The 16,995-nt window shown below is 45.9% G+C and overlaps 2 protein-coding genes across 2 annotated transcripts; one reads left to right on the forward strand and one right to left on the reverse strand.

The window, feature by feature from the left end:
* Positions 1-6,846: 6,846 nt before the first annotated feature.
* On the reverse strand, positions 6,847-9,410 carry LOC6526577 (protein sly1 homolog). The gene is made up of 5 exons (XM_002087649.4): positions 9,224-9,410; positions 8,990-9,149; positions 8,244-8,932; positions 7,464-8,173; positions 6,847-7,408 (listed from the first exon to the last, which is right to left on the reverse strand). The coding sequence occupies exons 1-5, from the start codon at positions 9,249-9,251 to the stop codon at positions 7,076-7,078; spliced, it is 1,920 nt and encodes a 639-aa protein (XP_002087685.1). The 5' UTR covers positions 9,252-9,410; the 3' UTR covers positions 6,847-7,075.
* Positions 9,411-9,740: 330 nt separating this feature from the next.
* Positions 9,741-15,605, forward strand: LOC6526578 (out at first protein). The gene is made up of 4 exons (XM_002087650.4): positions 9,741-10,104; positions 12,056-12,169; positions 12,254-12,572; positions 13,119-15,605. Exons 1-4 carry the CDS (start codon positions 9,841-9,843, stop codon positions 13,415-13,417), a joined length of 996 nt encoding a protein of 331 aa, XP_002087686.1. The 5' UTR covers positions 9,741-9,840; the 3' UTR covers positions 13,418-15,605.
* The last annotated feature ends 1,390 nt before the right edge of the window (positions 15,606-16,995 follow it).

The following is a 16,995-nucleotide window of genomic DNA, read 5'->3' on the forward strand; positions in this document are numbered from 1 at the left end:
GCCGCGTTTTTGCCTTTTGATGGCCAGTTTTCAGAGCGCTTTTCGGCGATTCTCGGGATGCAATACCCGGAATTTCGTGCAGCGGCAACACAATAGCCCAAAGGATTCTCTGAATTTCGATCAGCTTGCCGTTTGGGTGGCAGCCCCTCAGCACACCCGAAATTAACTAGCTGAAAAGATGAACTTTAGTCACTACTAAATGGTCTGATGAGAAACCCCCAGGATTTTACAGATATCAAATCACTTTATTAGGAAAAATATGTAACTACTTCCTACTAGTAATACTACTTTTATTACTTAATATATTCCAGAAAAAAGGGTATTTTTATTGTGAACAAAGCACTACTGCGCAGATGTTTCTCTATCCGCGGTTAACTTGATCAATAAAAACGACAAAACACAACCACGTATCGTTATCTGTAATTTATGCACTTGTACTTTGAATCACTTAGTTGCTCCTGTGCTGCTCCTCCCCCCTCCGCTCAGCTCCCCACCCCTTTTATTTATGCCCCTGTCAGTGGCTCATTGTTGTTGCTGTTGTCACACACAAACACACACATCCGCACAACACAGAAGTAGCGATTAAGGCGATGCGATTGTGATCTTATCAACAATGGGCAACGATCAACCACAACAACAACACCAACACGAACAGGACACACAAGGAGTTGCCGACGTGAATGGAGGAGGAGAAGGAGGAGAAGCAGGAGGAAGGAGGATGGGGCAGGAGCAGGAGTTTAACCCAAACAAGTCACCAGTTGAAGGGGTGCGTGCGTAGAACAGCTTTATAAATGTAAATTAGATCTCGTTTAGCATCGACTATGGGCCTCGTAAATAAATGCCAAATGACATCATTATCATCAATGCTTTGTTCGCTGTACACAGTGGATTCAGCTCCTGGTGCACAGTGGTACCGAACCGTGCGAAAACGGAGTGCAAAATGACAGACAGTAACTGGATTTAATGGGAATGAAATATATATAAATGATTACACAGATGCGTAACTAAATAAAGGAAATGAGTTTTACTTTATGGCGTAAAAGAGTATCATTTATGAGTATAAATGGCCTATCGTAATTGCCCCAAAAAGTATGCAATTATTTATATAAAAACTAATGAGCTATGAAATTGTTAAAAAAAGAGGAACTTAATATTTTTATTTAATTATTTAAGTGACATAACCAGTGTGCCTTTTGAAACCCCATCCGCGATGCTCGATTCCGATTCCGATTCCGATTTGATCCCTTTTCGGTTCGCTGTTGCTCCCGTTTCGATGACTCTGCTGCTCGTTATCTGCTTGTTGTTGCCTTTGCCTTTGATGTTGTCGATGGGAGCGGTGATAAGAGGGTGCAGGTGGACGGGGTGGTGGACAGGATGCCCTGAACAGGAGATATCCTCGCGTCCACAATGCCGACCCTTATCAGTGAGTGGCGATCGGCTCTTGGCCGGTGATAATGACTTGTAAGTACAAAATGGGTTGTCAGGATGGTTGCTGCTGCTGCTGCAGATGATGCTGCTGCAAATGCTGCTGCAGGCGTTGCTGCTGCGGCAACTCTTGCGGCAATCTTCTGCTGCACGCTGCACGCTGCAATTCTGCCTGCACATCACTTCAATTAATTTCGCTGCCTTAATTTGCGTTCTGTTCGGAGTTGGCAACTTCAGCGGCTGTTGTCGCCGTAGCCTTACAAGCAAATCGTGCTCGACGGCGTCCGTTCGTCTATGCCAGCTTCATTATTTTTTCTCCATTTGTTTTTTTCCCCCAGAGTTTCCTTTATCCCCCCCCCCCCTTTTTTTTTATTTGCTGGTACAAGCTCGCTGTAAGCGGCAACTGCAGTAACTGCAGCAACATCATGAAAAATGCATTTCCAATGAGAGGATCTGCAGCCACAGCCCATCGAGGTAGACTGTCTGTCTCTCCAGCCTCAACTCACTTAAAATTCTTGGGCCATGTACGATGCAGTTGGCAACGGGGGGCGTGGCAGGGGGCAGGGCGGCACTTACAACCGGCGACTGCGAACTTTTGTCAAGCACTGTAAAGTCGTTTTGGCCAGCCGGCGCTTGGGCCTTAAAAACAAAAGACGCTGATGGCAATGAGTGTGTGACCAGGATGCGATTCCAGAATCGTTACAGGCTGCACTGAGCAAAAAGCTAGCAGGTTAGCAATACATTAAAAAATATGTAAGAATATTCTAAATAAGCTAGCTGCTTAAATAAGTAACTCCTAATATTAATACCATTAAATTGGGGCTTTTATTTACACCTAATCATATCATATTAGATATATACATTAGTTTACTATCCCAGATTTATTGTGCAGTGCAAATCGACGTTCGAGTTAATGACTCCCTATGCTGAACATGGTCAAGAGTCGGCGGCCAGTTGCTCCTCCAACTCCCCCAGTTGCGTATGCATTTTTCTTGGAAAAACCCTCGCCCACATAATTTCCCATTTTTCGTTTAGCTTAGTGACTCTTCGTTCTGGGCGTTCTCGGTGTTCTCGGCGTTCTGACCACCGGATGTTGACGATTGCCGCTGCGGCTTCTAATTGCCGTCCGAGGGGTGAGAGGAGTTGGAGGGGTCAGAGGGCACTCGAGGTGCCTTTCACTGGGACATCTGCTGCTGCGGCGGCGGCGGCGGCGGCGGGGCAACAAATTTTCAGGCAATTAGTGAAAATGTTTCAATTTACAAAACATCCAAATGATAAGCGGGAAATTAGTAAATAAAGACATCAAAGCGCAGGGGAAGCGGCGCTAATGGCGCTAGAGAAAGAGGATCGGAAAGGTGGACAGCTGGACAGGTGGACTGGGGTATACAACAGGTGATTAATTATAAACACTGACAAAACATAAAAATAAAAAATTAACCGGGAGTAGGGGGCGATGTGTAGGCAGTTGGAACATTTTTATAACCCCCATTTCGAGGGTATGTGTGCGCCCATCAATCGCAAGTTAATTGCCTACAAAGCGGCAGCTAATTGCCCGAGTTGTTTGAGAACATCCATTGGATGTTGGGAAATGGAATTTGATCACTATTCTGGGGGACTACCTGACTTATCTGACAATCATAAACACATACTATCTCAATATGCTAGGCATTTAGAAATACTTATTCATTTGTATTATTTGCTGCTTAGTTGCAACTAAAGGGCTAACTTCATTTGCCCTCAAAGTAAGCCATCTCGCAGCTCCACCGCCACTCAAGCCCGAAACCGATCCGTTCTGTAACCACATGTTGGTCGGACTTTATTATCCACCAGTCTAAAACAAACCACACGCAGAAGTAAAACCATCGAGCAGCAAAAACTACTTATGCCCAATGGATCGGGATGCGAGATGCTGGGATGCTGGCAGCTGGGAGAACGGGCAGGTTGGATATGGGCTGGGACATGGGCTCATGGGCTGGGTCCTCGCTCCACGTTCCAGTTTCCTCTGGCCAGGTTCCCAGGGCAAGCAGATGCGGCAGACTTCTTCACCGGCAGACAAAGCGGTGCGTGTGCAATTGCCAACTGCAGCCAGAGAAGCGTCAGCACAGGCCACCAAACTGGCCAAGATGCAGCAGGATGAGGGGCACTGCGAGGGGTGCTGGCGAGGATGGGGCTTCGACTGGGGCTGTGCGGCATAAATTGCGCATAAAACATGGAAAATGAAGCGATAAACTTGAGATACGCGATCGTAAAGCAAAGGCAACGTCGTCGTCTTCGTTGTCTTGACTCTGCAGTCCGATCCGAAGATTCGAAATACACTGAGAGCTATTAGGTAGCTATTAGGAATTAAAACGAGATAATACAATTCCTACGTCTTTTATCTAAATATTCATATATGGCAGGTGATTGTACACACTATATTTTAAGAAATGAAAACAAACCTTTGAGTTCGCCCCATTTTTCTCAGTGCTCGAGGGCAGCATGTGGGGTAAGAGCCGAGCATGTCCAGGGTATTTGTTTATGTTTGATGAAGCTGTTGGCTGCTGTTTGTTGGTGGCCATTAGGAGCGGTCGGGCGAACAAAAAATCGCCCGAGGCCAGGATAATGAAGACCCAGAAAAGTAGGGTTCCTCCCTGGGAGAACCGCATCCTCCCCCATCCGCGGCTCCCCCCTTGTGGGGCCCAGTGGCAGCCGGTTACATTTTCCCTGCATTTATTTCGATGTCGATTTTGTTTTCGTTTTGTTTTAATGATCGTTGGGGCGATGGTGGGCGTGGCCGGGCCATGTGATGCGTCACGCAATAAGATTTTTGTTTAAATCAATTTCTTGTTGCACATCCTCTGATGGCTTTAGGAAATGGCCCACAGCCATGCGGGGTCCTCATCTTTTATTATTATTTTATTTCACATCTTGGGCCTCTGTTTTTTGTTTGCTTATTTAGCATGTTTTTTTTTTTTGGTAGCCCGGCTAACAAGCCGCTAACAAGCCAGCTCCTCATCCTCCTCCAACTCCTTCAGCTTCCACTCCTTGCAGGATGATCCATCCATCCAGCCATTCCGCGCTGCTCTTTTATTGCCGGCAAATATTTGGAAACTCTACCTCTGCGCTTCGGCTCGTTTCTTCTTCGTCGATGGGTGCTGTATTATTATTTGGCTGATTAATTAACATGCCGCTCCCGATCTCCAAAAAGAGGACCACCGAGGGCGGCGGTGTCCAGAAAATGTTTACTGGTAGCACCAGCACGGCTGGGCACAACAATGGGATATTCCGACAAAATGCTGACAAGGATCATACAAGGGTATACTGGGGGCAGCTAGGGGAGTCCGAAGGTCTGGTGCAGATCAAACAAAATTAGAATGTAAAGTCAATGGACAGGTGTAATGGAAATGTAACTATACTTTATATGCACATATGAAACTCAACAGAAACATGGATGTTCATTAAAAGCAGGGGAAAATTTAAGTTGCATATGTACGTGTGCTTTACATCAAGAGTTTCATTTACCACAACCAGAAGGGTTATGCCCTCCAATATGAGCCCAGATATCTGGCCAGATCTCTCTACTTCGAGTCCATTCATTGGGTATGGAGATCCAAAGTCGAAGCTGAAACTGAAGCTAAAGCTGAGTCTGAAGATCGCCTTCTCTGTCTGGCCGGCCGGCACTTCATTTTGTGGGATCGTCCGACCGCCTGACTGGCTGTTCGAGTCCGGCTCCTCGAATTTTGGAATTTGTTCTGCCTTGTTAAGAGTTGTTAAGATTATGATATATGTATGGGGTATGGGATGTCGGCAAGTGTGTGTGTGTGTGTGCTGGTGTGCTGGCGGAGATTGGGTGATGGGGGCACTGCGGGAGCGGATCCGGGAGAACCATCCAGCAAGACGACGACAGCGGCAGCCATTATGATTCACAGCAGGAATGTGGGAAACGGCTGCCTGACCATTTTATTTTTTCCTCGATTTTTGGGTCTCGACGGCGGAGGAGCTGCACACACCGCACACACCACACACATCACACAGATACGCACGCACACTGCGACAGTTGCATTTACCACATAATCGATTCATGCATGTGGCAAGTTAAGAATTTCTTTCATGTTGCGTTCTCGTTGTTAGTTTCTGTAGTCGTTTTTCCCTCTCATTTTTTCCTTATGATTTGTTTGAGCCGCATCTTTTCGGACCACCCGTGAAATCACTTTGGGTTACCAGTTTCTGGCTGGGAGTTCGACTTCTCGTTTCCCCTGTACTTTTGGGTTTTTATTTTTTTTTTTATTTTTGTGGAGTCTTTTGGACTTTTTTTTTTGGGGCTTGGGCTTTTGTTAAATTGCTCTTGTTTATGTTAACATTTAAATTGTGGCCACGGGTAGTCTGGATAGTAACCCAACCCCGGCTGCCCAACCAAAACCAATATTTAAACTCAACGCTCCATGAATAATCATCGTCATCGTCATCATCTCTTCTGCGGCCTTTCAGCGGAGCCATCAATTCTGATTTACCAAAAGTGTTAATTAGGCCTCGTATCGGTTTTTTCTTCTCCATATTTTCTCATTTTTTTTTTATTTTTTGGTATTTGTTTGCCGCTTATCTCGGGAAACTTCCTACAGTGGTCTGGATATGGTTGGAAATATTTTCAGCTTGAGTTTTTTTTTCTGGGGGTTACGCTCTAGTTTACAACTACCTTTAAATTATAGAGAATCACATAAATTTTTACTACATGAACTTCATTCGTACATTGGCAAAATGCCGGATATTCAGGATAGCAAATATAATGATATACACTATACTATTTTTAAACAATCTTCTTGTTTTATAGAAGCAAGTCTATGAACATGGCTGCTTTTAGCTGCTTTTAACATTCATTTCCGTGCCACTTCCTTCTTTTGCTAGTTAAAATTTTCATTTACATATAAGGCCCATCATCTTCTTTAGCCAAAGATGGGCTTTCAGGGATAATTTAACGCTCTTCTTTGATGGACTTGCCTGCCTGCGCGTCTCCCAAGGAAGCGACATTCAATCAGAGTTGCAAAGCTGCGAAAAAATCCGCTGAGTGCTCCAGTGCGCTGCCATCGCCATCGACAGCGACAGCGACTCGCATCGGTCCGTTCCATTCATAGTTGGTCAGGGATATAGTGCTAATTGCTGGGTGCTGTCCCTGCCAGCTTCTGCGCCTGTCCCCAAGTGCCGCGCATAGTTGTCGCCCCATAATTGTGGCACCGCCGCCGAAGGCAACCGGGCAACGGGCATCGAGATGGCTGGGCCATCATCGCCTCAGCCGTTGACTGGCTGTCTGTCAGCTGTCCATCAAAGCGTTGCCAAGTTGGTGTTAATGGGTGCCTAGAATGCGAGTGCCCCTGCCCGCCGCCGAGCTCCCATTCCAGCAACTCCGACACCAGCTCCCTGGGCTTGTTGTACACGAGGCTACGCATGTTTTTGCTTGTTGTCCTTCGGGGATTAAGCGTCAGGTTGGAGTAATTGCCGAGTGCTGAGCTCTGCCGTTGCGTTCGCTTGCATCTCTCTTTTTTTTTTTTTTGCCTGGCATTTAATTTATTTTTGGATATGCTTAAAGTAAACGAAAGAAGCCACACAGACACACATGCACATGCACCCAAAACCCGGTCCACTCCGCTCAGCAGCAATGGAATCGGAGCAGCCGCTCCTAACTCGTCGCAGTCGGCGACTGGATCTCGCCGCCCAAGGCGGAGAGCTCCTTGAGGAACTGCCTCGCGTTGGTCAGCGTGGAAGCGCCATAAATGATCCGCCGTTGCACATTGGACGTTTGCTTCTGTTTGATAAAGTCCACCAGGTTCTGGTACTCGATGTAGTTGCCTCCGCCGACCATAAACACCACTGCGTCCTGGAATGGAGCCCGGTTTTTGGGCAGGACGTCGCCACCTTTGAGCAGCTTGGGATCCAAATAAAGGTAGTCATCTGTCTCCGCATTGCTGCGACACTCCATCACCTGCTCGGTGATCTTGGTCACGGGAAGATTCTGCAAGGAATTAAGAAATTAAAACCCGTTTTTGTATTCAGAAGGGATAACCTACATGTCGCTTAACCACCAGATTCTTGACGCCCTCCATCACGAAGGAGCTGCCCTGTGAGACGAGCTTAGTGAACATGGACACAGTCTTGGTGCCGCCACCCTCGTACTGGGTGGCTTGGCTGATGCTCGGCGATCGGTTCATGATTCCCTTCCAGCGCTGCACGTACGCAAGGGCAGTTAGATCACAACCGGCAGCCTGCAACGCCTCCTTGAGCCGCTCCTGCTCCGATTCGGGTAACTGCTGCGCACAGATAAAGTAGATGATGTACAGGCGCAGCTTGTCCTCCGCCTGGCCAAACTCTCCATCCCGCAGTAGGTCCAGCAGCGGTCTGTCTAGCGTTTGCTTGGACATGACCTTCTCCTCGATTTCAAAGAACGAATCCAGTCGGCGAGCCTTAATGAAGTTCAGGATTGCAGTGGCGATCTTGGTGTGCATGTCGATCAGTCGCTTCTTCTCCATCAGTTGAGGCAGCGAATTGACGGCATTGGTGAGCCTGGCCGTGGTGTCGTTGACCAGGGAGAATGCAATGTCCGACTCGCCCTCGATACCCATCGATGTCTTCAAGCGCTTGATCTCCTCCTCAGAGTTCCGATAGGACTCCAGCTCCTCCTGGATGGCCTCGGCCACTGTGGGGAACGGACTGCCCTTGTGCGTCATCCAGAAGCGATCATTGCGATCCAAATCGCAGGCCTTGGGCTTCTTGCGGGCACCTAAAAAATAGGAAAACATATTTGGTGAGTGTCAGCCATTCAAGCGTTGATTATTAGTAATTTTACTTGCCCGCACTAGCCGTCTCGTCCTCCACGTAGACCAGATTCAGACCCAAGTCCAGGACATCGTGCACCAGCGCCTGATATGACCAGGTGTGATGGAGCGGCGTTGCTAGATCCATGTTCCTGTCCAGCAGCAGGAGCACAGGTCTCTGAAAGCTAAACACTCCGCCGCCGGCCTGCGTGGCATCCATGTGGAACAAATTGGCACGCGCATCCCAGAGGTTCTCGCGCAGCTTCTTCTCCAGCTTGCGGGCCACCATTTCGGCGGCACTGTTCCGCGGACAGCGGATGATGGGCACATTACCCAGGGTCACAAACAGGGCGAAGAGCGAGTCCACAATGGAGTCCATTAGGGCCTCCATCTCCTCATCGCGCGTGTTGGCCCGGTTGATGGCGTAGTAGGAAAGCTGATCGCTTTGCTGGTGCTTTAGGATGAAGAAGTCATCCTCCAGACTGATGAAATTGACATACTGGTCGTAAACGCGATGGATGTTGGCCACGCAACCGGCATGCAGTGCTGCGGCGGCAAGATTCTCGATTTTGCTGCGCGTAATGGGCGCTAGGAAGTTCAGGTGGTACACGTCGTATAGTCCGTTCGAGAAGTCCTGCTGAATCCTGTCCAGATTCTCATCCGTGGGCAGGCAGAAGTATATAGCCGGCACATCCGGAATGGAGTCACGATCCGAGTGGAGTTGCCTGCAGGTATACTGAAACATAAATTCCTGGCTTCCTGGAGGATCTAGCACCACTTACACATGCAGGGTCACGCCCAATTCGCGCAGCTCCTTGATGGAAATAATGGGCGATATGATGTCCTGGCCAACGCGATCGTAGATGAGGATCTTCCAAACCGGCTCGGCAGCTAGGGCTTTCGGCTGCTGCGAGTTCAAATTAAGCATCTGCTTAATGGCATCTGCAATGATTAATAGGAAAAGCCATAAATTAGGTTTTCCACTCAACGGAGCCATTGTTTTCAAAGTTTCTCACTGATTTGGCGCTCCCGCAGGGTCAGCATTGTATGGTCCGTCCTTTGCCTGTCGTTCTGAGTTGGTTTACGTGGATTTTTAACAACCTATGTCCCTTTTAACAGCTAAAAAACATAGTTTACAAAAAAACAACACGTCACAAGCGACTGCGAGGCAACGCGTTTTGGCCAAATTTGGTGCATAGTGCAGGCATCAGCTGTGCGTTTAGTGTGACCGTAAGCAATGAAAAAACCATGAAAGATATTTAAATACTGAAGTAAGTGAATGTGAAACTGAATTTGTTTATAATTAATCTACTTCATTATGACTTTGTCTTAAGCTCTACAGGAGACTCGACCGCAGTTAATGTAAAAATATTTATCTATAAATATGTGTGCCGGTGTAATGCTATGGTATATTTCGTACAATCTAAATTTATTAGTTACAGTTCCACAAGGTTGGCAGCCCCTTTCGGGATTTCCGTACGGTCACACCTGACAGCTGATTTCGAAAAGTCACCTTCCAGTGAGTTTCCCCATTTTTCGTCAGTTATTTTCCTTTCGTCGACGCGAGTGGTTCGTTGTTCCGTGTGGTTTTATTTACAAGTTACTGTCAGTGTCGCATAGCATCGCATTCGCAATGATCATGAAAGCGGAGCATCCGCACCAGCACATCGCAACTGCCGCGAGTGCGGCACGCCAGGCGCAGATCCGCTGGCGAAATACGCATTTTAAGGCGCTGAGCCGCATAAGAACACCATCGCAGGGCAATTGCTGCGGTCGCGTCGTTAGTAAAAATCACTTTTTCAAGCACAGTCGCGCTTTTCTGTGGTTCCTGCTCTGCAACCTAGTGATGGGCGTGGACCGCGCCCACTCCCAGCTGCTGATTAACGTCCAAAATCAGGTGCGAAATCACAAAATTGTGGCTCAAAACACTTAAATCCCAACAAAAAACGCAATACGCAACAACAACAAACAGTGACGCTGGCAGCGCTGCCCATCTGATTTTCGAACATCTCATTTCGAAAATGAGCGCGCCAAAACAAAACAATTTAAAACGCGAGAGAATGAGAGAGAGCGAAAGAGAGGTGCCAAAGATAAATAAACCATCTGCGAGGTTAATTAAAGGGATTTATATTAAAAACATAATAAATCAGTGATGGCAATAAAAATTATCTGTAAATCTGTAAATGTCATAAAGTGACACTTGCAAATGTGCAAAATACTACAATATATTTTTAGAGTCAGCAAAGTTTCTTGCTTAATTTTAAAGCAGCAACAATTTAGTTTTATAATTGATAAGCAATGCTAAGTTCGCTGTTATGTAGACCCAGGTCATGGAATGGAGTAATATAATAAGTTGTTGAGTTTCCCTGATAAATTTCAAGGATCGCACACTAGACTAATTTGAATACCCACACACTGCGCACACTGATTAGGTTTTCCAATTTAGATTCGGGCAGCACAGGTGCACAACAAATCAAATCCCCTATTGATTTATGCAAAATATAGGATTGTCCGAAAGGGAACGTGTTCTGTGAGCTTGTACATCGACGATATCTAATTAGTGGATTGCTAAGTAGGCCAGATAATCCATTGATGTCTGATGACCATAGCACAAAGCACTGTTCTACATGCTTGCAACACCATGAAGTACACACAATTGTACATATTTACATACATATGTGCAGTTCAATGCCAGTATTGAAACTTTCACTGGCCTGACATTTCGTTTTTCCACTTTAATATTAGTTGGCTTTGTTTGACTGGCTCAATATTGACACTTTGCTTTCGGCTTTTCCATAAATTTTAGATTAGTTGGCCGAAAAAGCACCGGGCCTTTGAAATAAAGGCAGCCTCTCACTCTCTCTCTCCTGCGCTTTCGCTATCTCACTTGCTCACAGCGTATTTTCGTACATCTTTGTTTACATGTGACATCCTTCATTGTTCTCTGTGCTCTGTCCCTGGCCCCAAAATGTCCTGATGGCTCTCTTTCCTCGCTTCTCCATTCTCCATCCTGCATCCTTCCTCCTCTCTCTTCTCTCGGTTATTCTTTGTTTACATGCGCCTTTGTGCAAACACACGGAAAACCCAGCAGCAACAAGAACAAACCAGGAAGTGTAGGTGTTACGTGGGTCGAAACTCGAAATACCCTTGGAAACCCACTTCATAGTAGTTTAATCAGATAATCAGCATTAATTCCTTGCCATTTACTGAAATTGGGAACACTGACTAAACTAAAAACAAATGCATTTACCACTACAAATACGAAACTATCATTCTGAATGAAAATATTTGAATTAGTTATTCACATATTTATTAGTATCACATTTAGCCACCTTTCTCTAAAACCATTTAACAAACTTGTATCCAAATTCGTAATAGTCTAGACCAGGGTATCCTAACAAAAACAGCACCCACATCCAACAAATTTGTTCATGTACACGTGTAGAGGGCAAATACTGCTGTTGTTGTTGTTGAACTACATTTCGAGATGTCGTGGGAGCAGGAGTTGCCTCCTCCGCTCTTGTCCAATTCCCCATCCCCATTCTTCCCTTTGCCAAACCCCATCCCACTCATTTCCGTTTCGTTTTCGTTGGCGGCCGCCCCCATGTTTTGCTTTTTTCTATTTTTCAACTCTCTTGACTCTAATTTGGTTCATGGCCGCCCAGCTCCTGGAGCTGTCATAGTTAATTTAAGTCCTGACAACGTAAGGAACCCCTCTGCATCATCTCGTGACTGCCTTTGTGCCGTATTAATATTTTAGCTGACTAGGGAGGGAATGCCGAGAATGTAATTTAACACTTGTTGCTCTCTAATCCGTTTCATTTCCTGTTTTTCTTATTTTTCTGCAGGGCGGCGAGGTGATCCAGGAGAGTATTACCTCCAACATCGGCGAGGACCTGATAACGCTGGAGTTTCAGAAGACCGACGGAACGCTCATCACCCAGGTCATCGACTTTCGCAATGTGAGTTAAGAATCCGAGGCTGTGGCGAGCAGTGCGAGAGCCAGCAAATTGAAATTGAAACACTCTTATCCGTTTGCCCCGCAGGAGGTTCAAATCCTCAAGGCCTTGGTTCTCGGCGAGGAGGAGCGTGGCCAGAGCCAGTACCAGGTCATGTGCTTCGCCACCAAGTTCAACAAGGGCGACTTCATCTCCTCGGCGGCCATGGCCAAGCTGCGCCAGAAGAATCCGCACACCATCCGCACGCCCGAGGAGGACAAGGGCCGCGAGACCTTCACCATGAGCAGCTGGGTGCAGCTCAACCGCTCCCTGCCCATCACAAGGCATCTGCAGGGACTCTGCGCCGAGGCCATGGACGCCACCTACGTCCGGGATGTGGACCTTAAAGCTTGGGCGGAGCTGCCAGGTGAGTGCTTTCCCATGGACTTTAAAATGGAATTCCCATATCATTTCGAACATTTCGAATGTTTATCCGCGGGGGTTGAATGGTTTTCATTAGTTTCCGCCACCTTTTCCATTTTTTTGCCATTCGACAATTTAATTTTTGGGGTATATTAAAACCGTTTGTGCTGCTGATTATTTAAAGTTCGACATATAAAAAGTTATCGCGTGCACTGCGCAATATGGCTGAAGTATTGCGCAAAAAACATTAATAAAACGAATCTATAAGAGCAGTGCATATATGCAGTACAGAACGAGTTAAAGCACTCGTTGGTTTCAATTTTAATGAAATACCATTTCATATGCGAAAACGAAAACATTCAAGAATCTTAATCGAAAGTTAGGACTTGAGTTAGAGAAATCCCCCTGAAATCTTGATAGAAATAACAAAGTGAGGAAAACTTCAGCACAGATATCGACCAGTTCTGGGGGTATTTGCAACTTTGAAACTTTTTGTTTACGTTTTTGTTTCTGTTTCGCTTTCCGTTCGCTGCACTCCGGCTACCGGCAGGCTCCTCGATTTCCAGCCTGGAGGCGGCCACCGAGAAGTTCCCGGACACGCTCTCGACGCGCTGCAACGAGGTGAGCAGCCTGTGGGCGCCCTGCCTGTGCAACCTGGAGACCTGCATCGGCTGGTATCCCTGCGGACTCAAGTACTGCAAGGGCAAGGGAGTTGCCGGAGCGGACTCGTCGGGCGCCCAGCAGCAGGCACAGTCGACGAATTATCGCTGCGGCATCAAGACCTGCCGCAAGTGCACACAGTTCACCTATTATGTGCGGCAGAAACAACAGTGCCTCTGGGATGAATGACGACGCGGCGAGCTGCAGCTGATGCAGATGCGCTGCGCCAGGCGGCGAAATGGGAGCGAGATTGAGGATGATGCCAGTGCCACCTGTCCGGGTGGCGAAACAAGAGCAGCTACCACAACGGCGACAATAACTGGCGGGGGAGCTGGGGGAAGTGGGAAGCAGGAAACAACGGCAGCAACAACAACGACGACCAACAAATTACGTCAACTGCTTTTGTTGGTCCAGCAGCAGATGCCTTTTGCTCTGTGGAGTTTTCCGGTCCATCACATTTCCCACCACCCCAAGTCCCATTCCCAGTCCAACTCCCAATCCCATTCCCAGTCCCAATTCCAACATAAGCCCAGCCGGCAGCAGAAACAGAAACAGCAACAGCATCAGCAGCATCAGCATCATTCTCAGGTTGCCCCCACTTCGCATCAGCAGTCATCACCATCATCATCGCCATCATCATCCTCGTCCGCAATGGCCGCCATCGTTGCGTGATAATGAACGCTTGAAAAACCCAACTTCCCCAATCCGCTATACGTCCAGGAAAAAAACGAATGCTGACACTTTTTCCGCTCACGATTCAAGATTCTGGACGCGGACATTCGGATGCAAGCCACTGGATGGAGGTTATGCTACAGCAAAAAAGGAGTAAAGCGAAATAAATGTAAAAATGTGCTTCTGTATACTATGTATATATATGTATATTTAACGATGATTAGCTTTTAGCCAGCTCACGTTTTACGCTTATGCCGGATTTCATTTAGACCTAGATTAGGTGTCCTTATTCAATTTAATCCTAAGAGAGAGCTCGCTGAATTAAAGGTTAAGCACTTTTAAGACATAGTCCTTTTCCATCTAATCCTTTTATACCAGTTGATCCCTTATCGAATCTTTTACATTTTCTAAGACATAGCTTTACAACTAATTGATTTACCTATAACAGCAGCACCTTTCCTGTAATTATCTATCACTCTTTAGATATTTCTTAACTTTTCCCAAGGTATTTGAGAATTTATAGCAATTTTTGCTCGCAGCTTTCTTTGCTTACTCACCTTTCAGGTCCACTTTCAATTTTGTTTACTTTGCCCGTTCACTCCATACTTTTTCATCCACATTGTGTGCAGCAATTTCGTTTCAATTACCCTTTCAGAGCGTTTTATATTTCCTTTGTTTGCCTTTATCTCCACTTCACTTACCTTAACTGAAGCCTGATTAGATGTATTAAGATTGTTGGACACAATATCACGTTTCACGCCCTCTCCACTCGTGTTGCGTTGAGCTCAAGAATATTAAATAGGTATAGAAGTATAAATAAATTAAATGTGGCCTTAGCATATTTTACGAGCGGTAGAAAAAGGACATTAATTGAACTAAGGAATGTGACAGGCGTTGGCAAAACTCGGAATTAATTGTGCTCATAATAGTTGTAACAGAAACGGAAACAGAAAAACCACAAGAATAAGATATATTGCCATTTGGGGGATGGTGAATGTGAAGAATTCTACTAACCAAAACGACTGCCGCATAGAAAGCTTTTGTATCTGACCCCTCGAAAATGGCTGTTTGAGATACAACATCCCGTTTCTTTCCTCCTAATCTTTCCCTTTGAATCTAAACCTTAATAACTAGACCGTAAACACGCCTGCCTTTTTGCCTTTGACTTGTAACCTTTTCCACTTTGTATTCGAAAACAAATGAAATACCTTACGATGGCAAAACCTTAAGCAAATTGATTGATACCAATAATAAACAATACCAAGAACAATAATCTATTGTATAAATTTCAAGAACCTAGTCTACTTAGAGTGTTAGAATGGCATATTTTCCTAAAAGCGTACTACAAACAAAAACAAAAAAAAAAAACCAAACCAAAACCAAAATCAGAAGTTGTAAACCAGTTTCGACAACAAGAAAAACGGTGATAATAATTTTTTCTACAATATAGGAAGACAGCTCCTTTGACTCACTGTATAAAATGTAATGGAAACGAATTGATCAAGTGTAAAAATTGATTAGTATTACTAAGCATTTAAAACTGGTAAGACTCGATGATCTGAATTGTGTAAAGAGCATTTGCCAATATTAACGATTAATCGATAGCGACTAGTCCTAACTAAGAAATTGACATTAATAATTAGTCTTAATACAAATGCTGACGAATTCTACGTTTTATAAAAAAGCAACAGTAATGAAAAACTTACACATTGACTTTCTTTTATGGTGAATGGCATTTCTGTTTCAGGCCTATTTGCATTAATTTCGACTTTGTGCGATGCAAAGCCCAGTGTAGCAATGCATTTTCCTAATCATTGGAGGGCTCCCCGCCGGAATGGCCAACCTCTCAATGCATTAAAATGCCCGGCATGCTGTGCGTTGTTTGCGCACTCCTCGCAGCTCCTGCGCCAGGAAGAGGATCCTTCCGCTGCGAGGCCCGCATCCGCATCCTGTCTGCAGTGCGGGCTGCACGAAAGGAGCAGCTCGTCCTTGCCGCTGTCTTGAGCCAGTGGCAAATCCTTTATGCGATTTGTAATTCATGAGCAGAGCAGAGCGCACAGATTCTTATCATTTATTTTACTGCGCAATCGGTATTGACGATGGGGGAGGGAGGAACAGCGGGTAACACGCAGACAACCGACATCTAGACAAACACTTTCAGCCAATAACTATATTCATGGCGTCGACTGTAGCCGACGATGGCTTAAGACGTGCGGAAACCAAATCGGCGTCGTAGAAAATTGAATTTGTTACGATTTCGCAGCAGCAGCAGGAGGAGTGGTGAAGTGGAGCAGTGCCAGTCGGAAATGGCGCTGGAGTCCTGCGCCAGGACCTCCTCGAAACCCAATCCGATTCCCAATCCAATGGGGAGCAAACGTATGTGCATGCCTAATGAGCCATGAAATGCCAGAGCCTGGATTCCTTTTCTCTGTTCCCTTTGCCCTGCCTTTGTTTTTTTTTTTTGGTGGGTCACTTCCTGGCGGGTAATCAGCGACAGCTGGCTGCTCGGCAAAAACACCCTGGTGTCCTGGCGTGGGTCATGGCCAGCCGGTGACCTCGTCCCATTCCACGCCTGTTTAATTAAAGCATGCAGCTGCTGGCGTGTAAATCAAACAATATCAACTCTCTTCGCAGGCTCTTAATTAAGTTTACACTCTCGGAATTCGATTTCCCCGTCGATATTTTTGATTTTTCCCACTGGTCAGCCGCGCACCCAGCAAATTTGGCGGAATCAACAGGGTGAGTATATATGCCATTTAAAACACCCAAAGTTAAAGTTACCTAAATATAAATGAATATTAATATTAAAGTAAGCATCTATTTATTTATTTAGCTTTTAAAATGTAGAAATTTCCGTACTTATTTAACCTTACTGCCCCGACTTTCCCATTGAAATCCTTCAAAAATCTCCGCTCTTGACATTTGCACTCGTCACTGGTGGTTGGTATGGTGTGTGGCTTGTCAGTGTTTATTATCAGACCAGCGAAAGCAGCTTTCTCCGCCGACTTTCGCCCGAGAAAAGTTCTCGAGTACGAGTATGAGTGCATGAGTATGAGTACATGTGCCTTCAATGCTCGTGTGTGAGTGGCCGTGCA

This window comes from Drosophila yakuba, chromosome 2L, assembly GCF_016746365.2.
Source record: "Drosophila yakuba strain Tai18E2 chromosome 2L, Prin_Dyak_Tai18E2_2.1, whole genome shotgun sequence".
Classification (NCBI taxonomy): domain Eukaryota; kingdom Metazoa; phylum Arthropoda; class Insecta; order Diptera; family Drosophilidae; genus Drosophila; species Drosophila yakuba.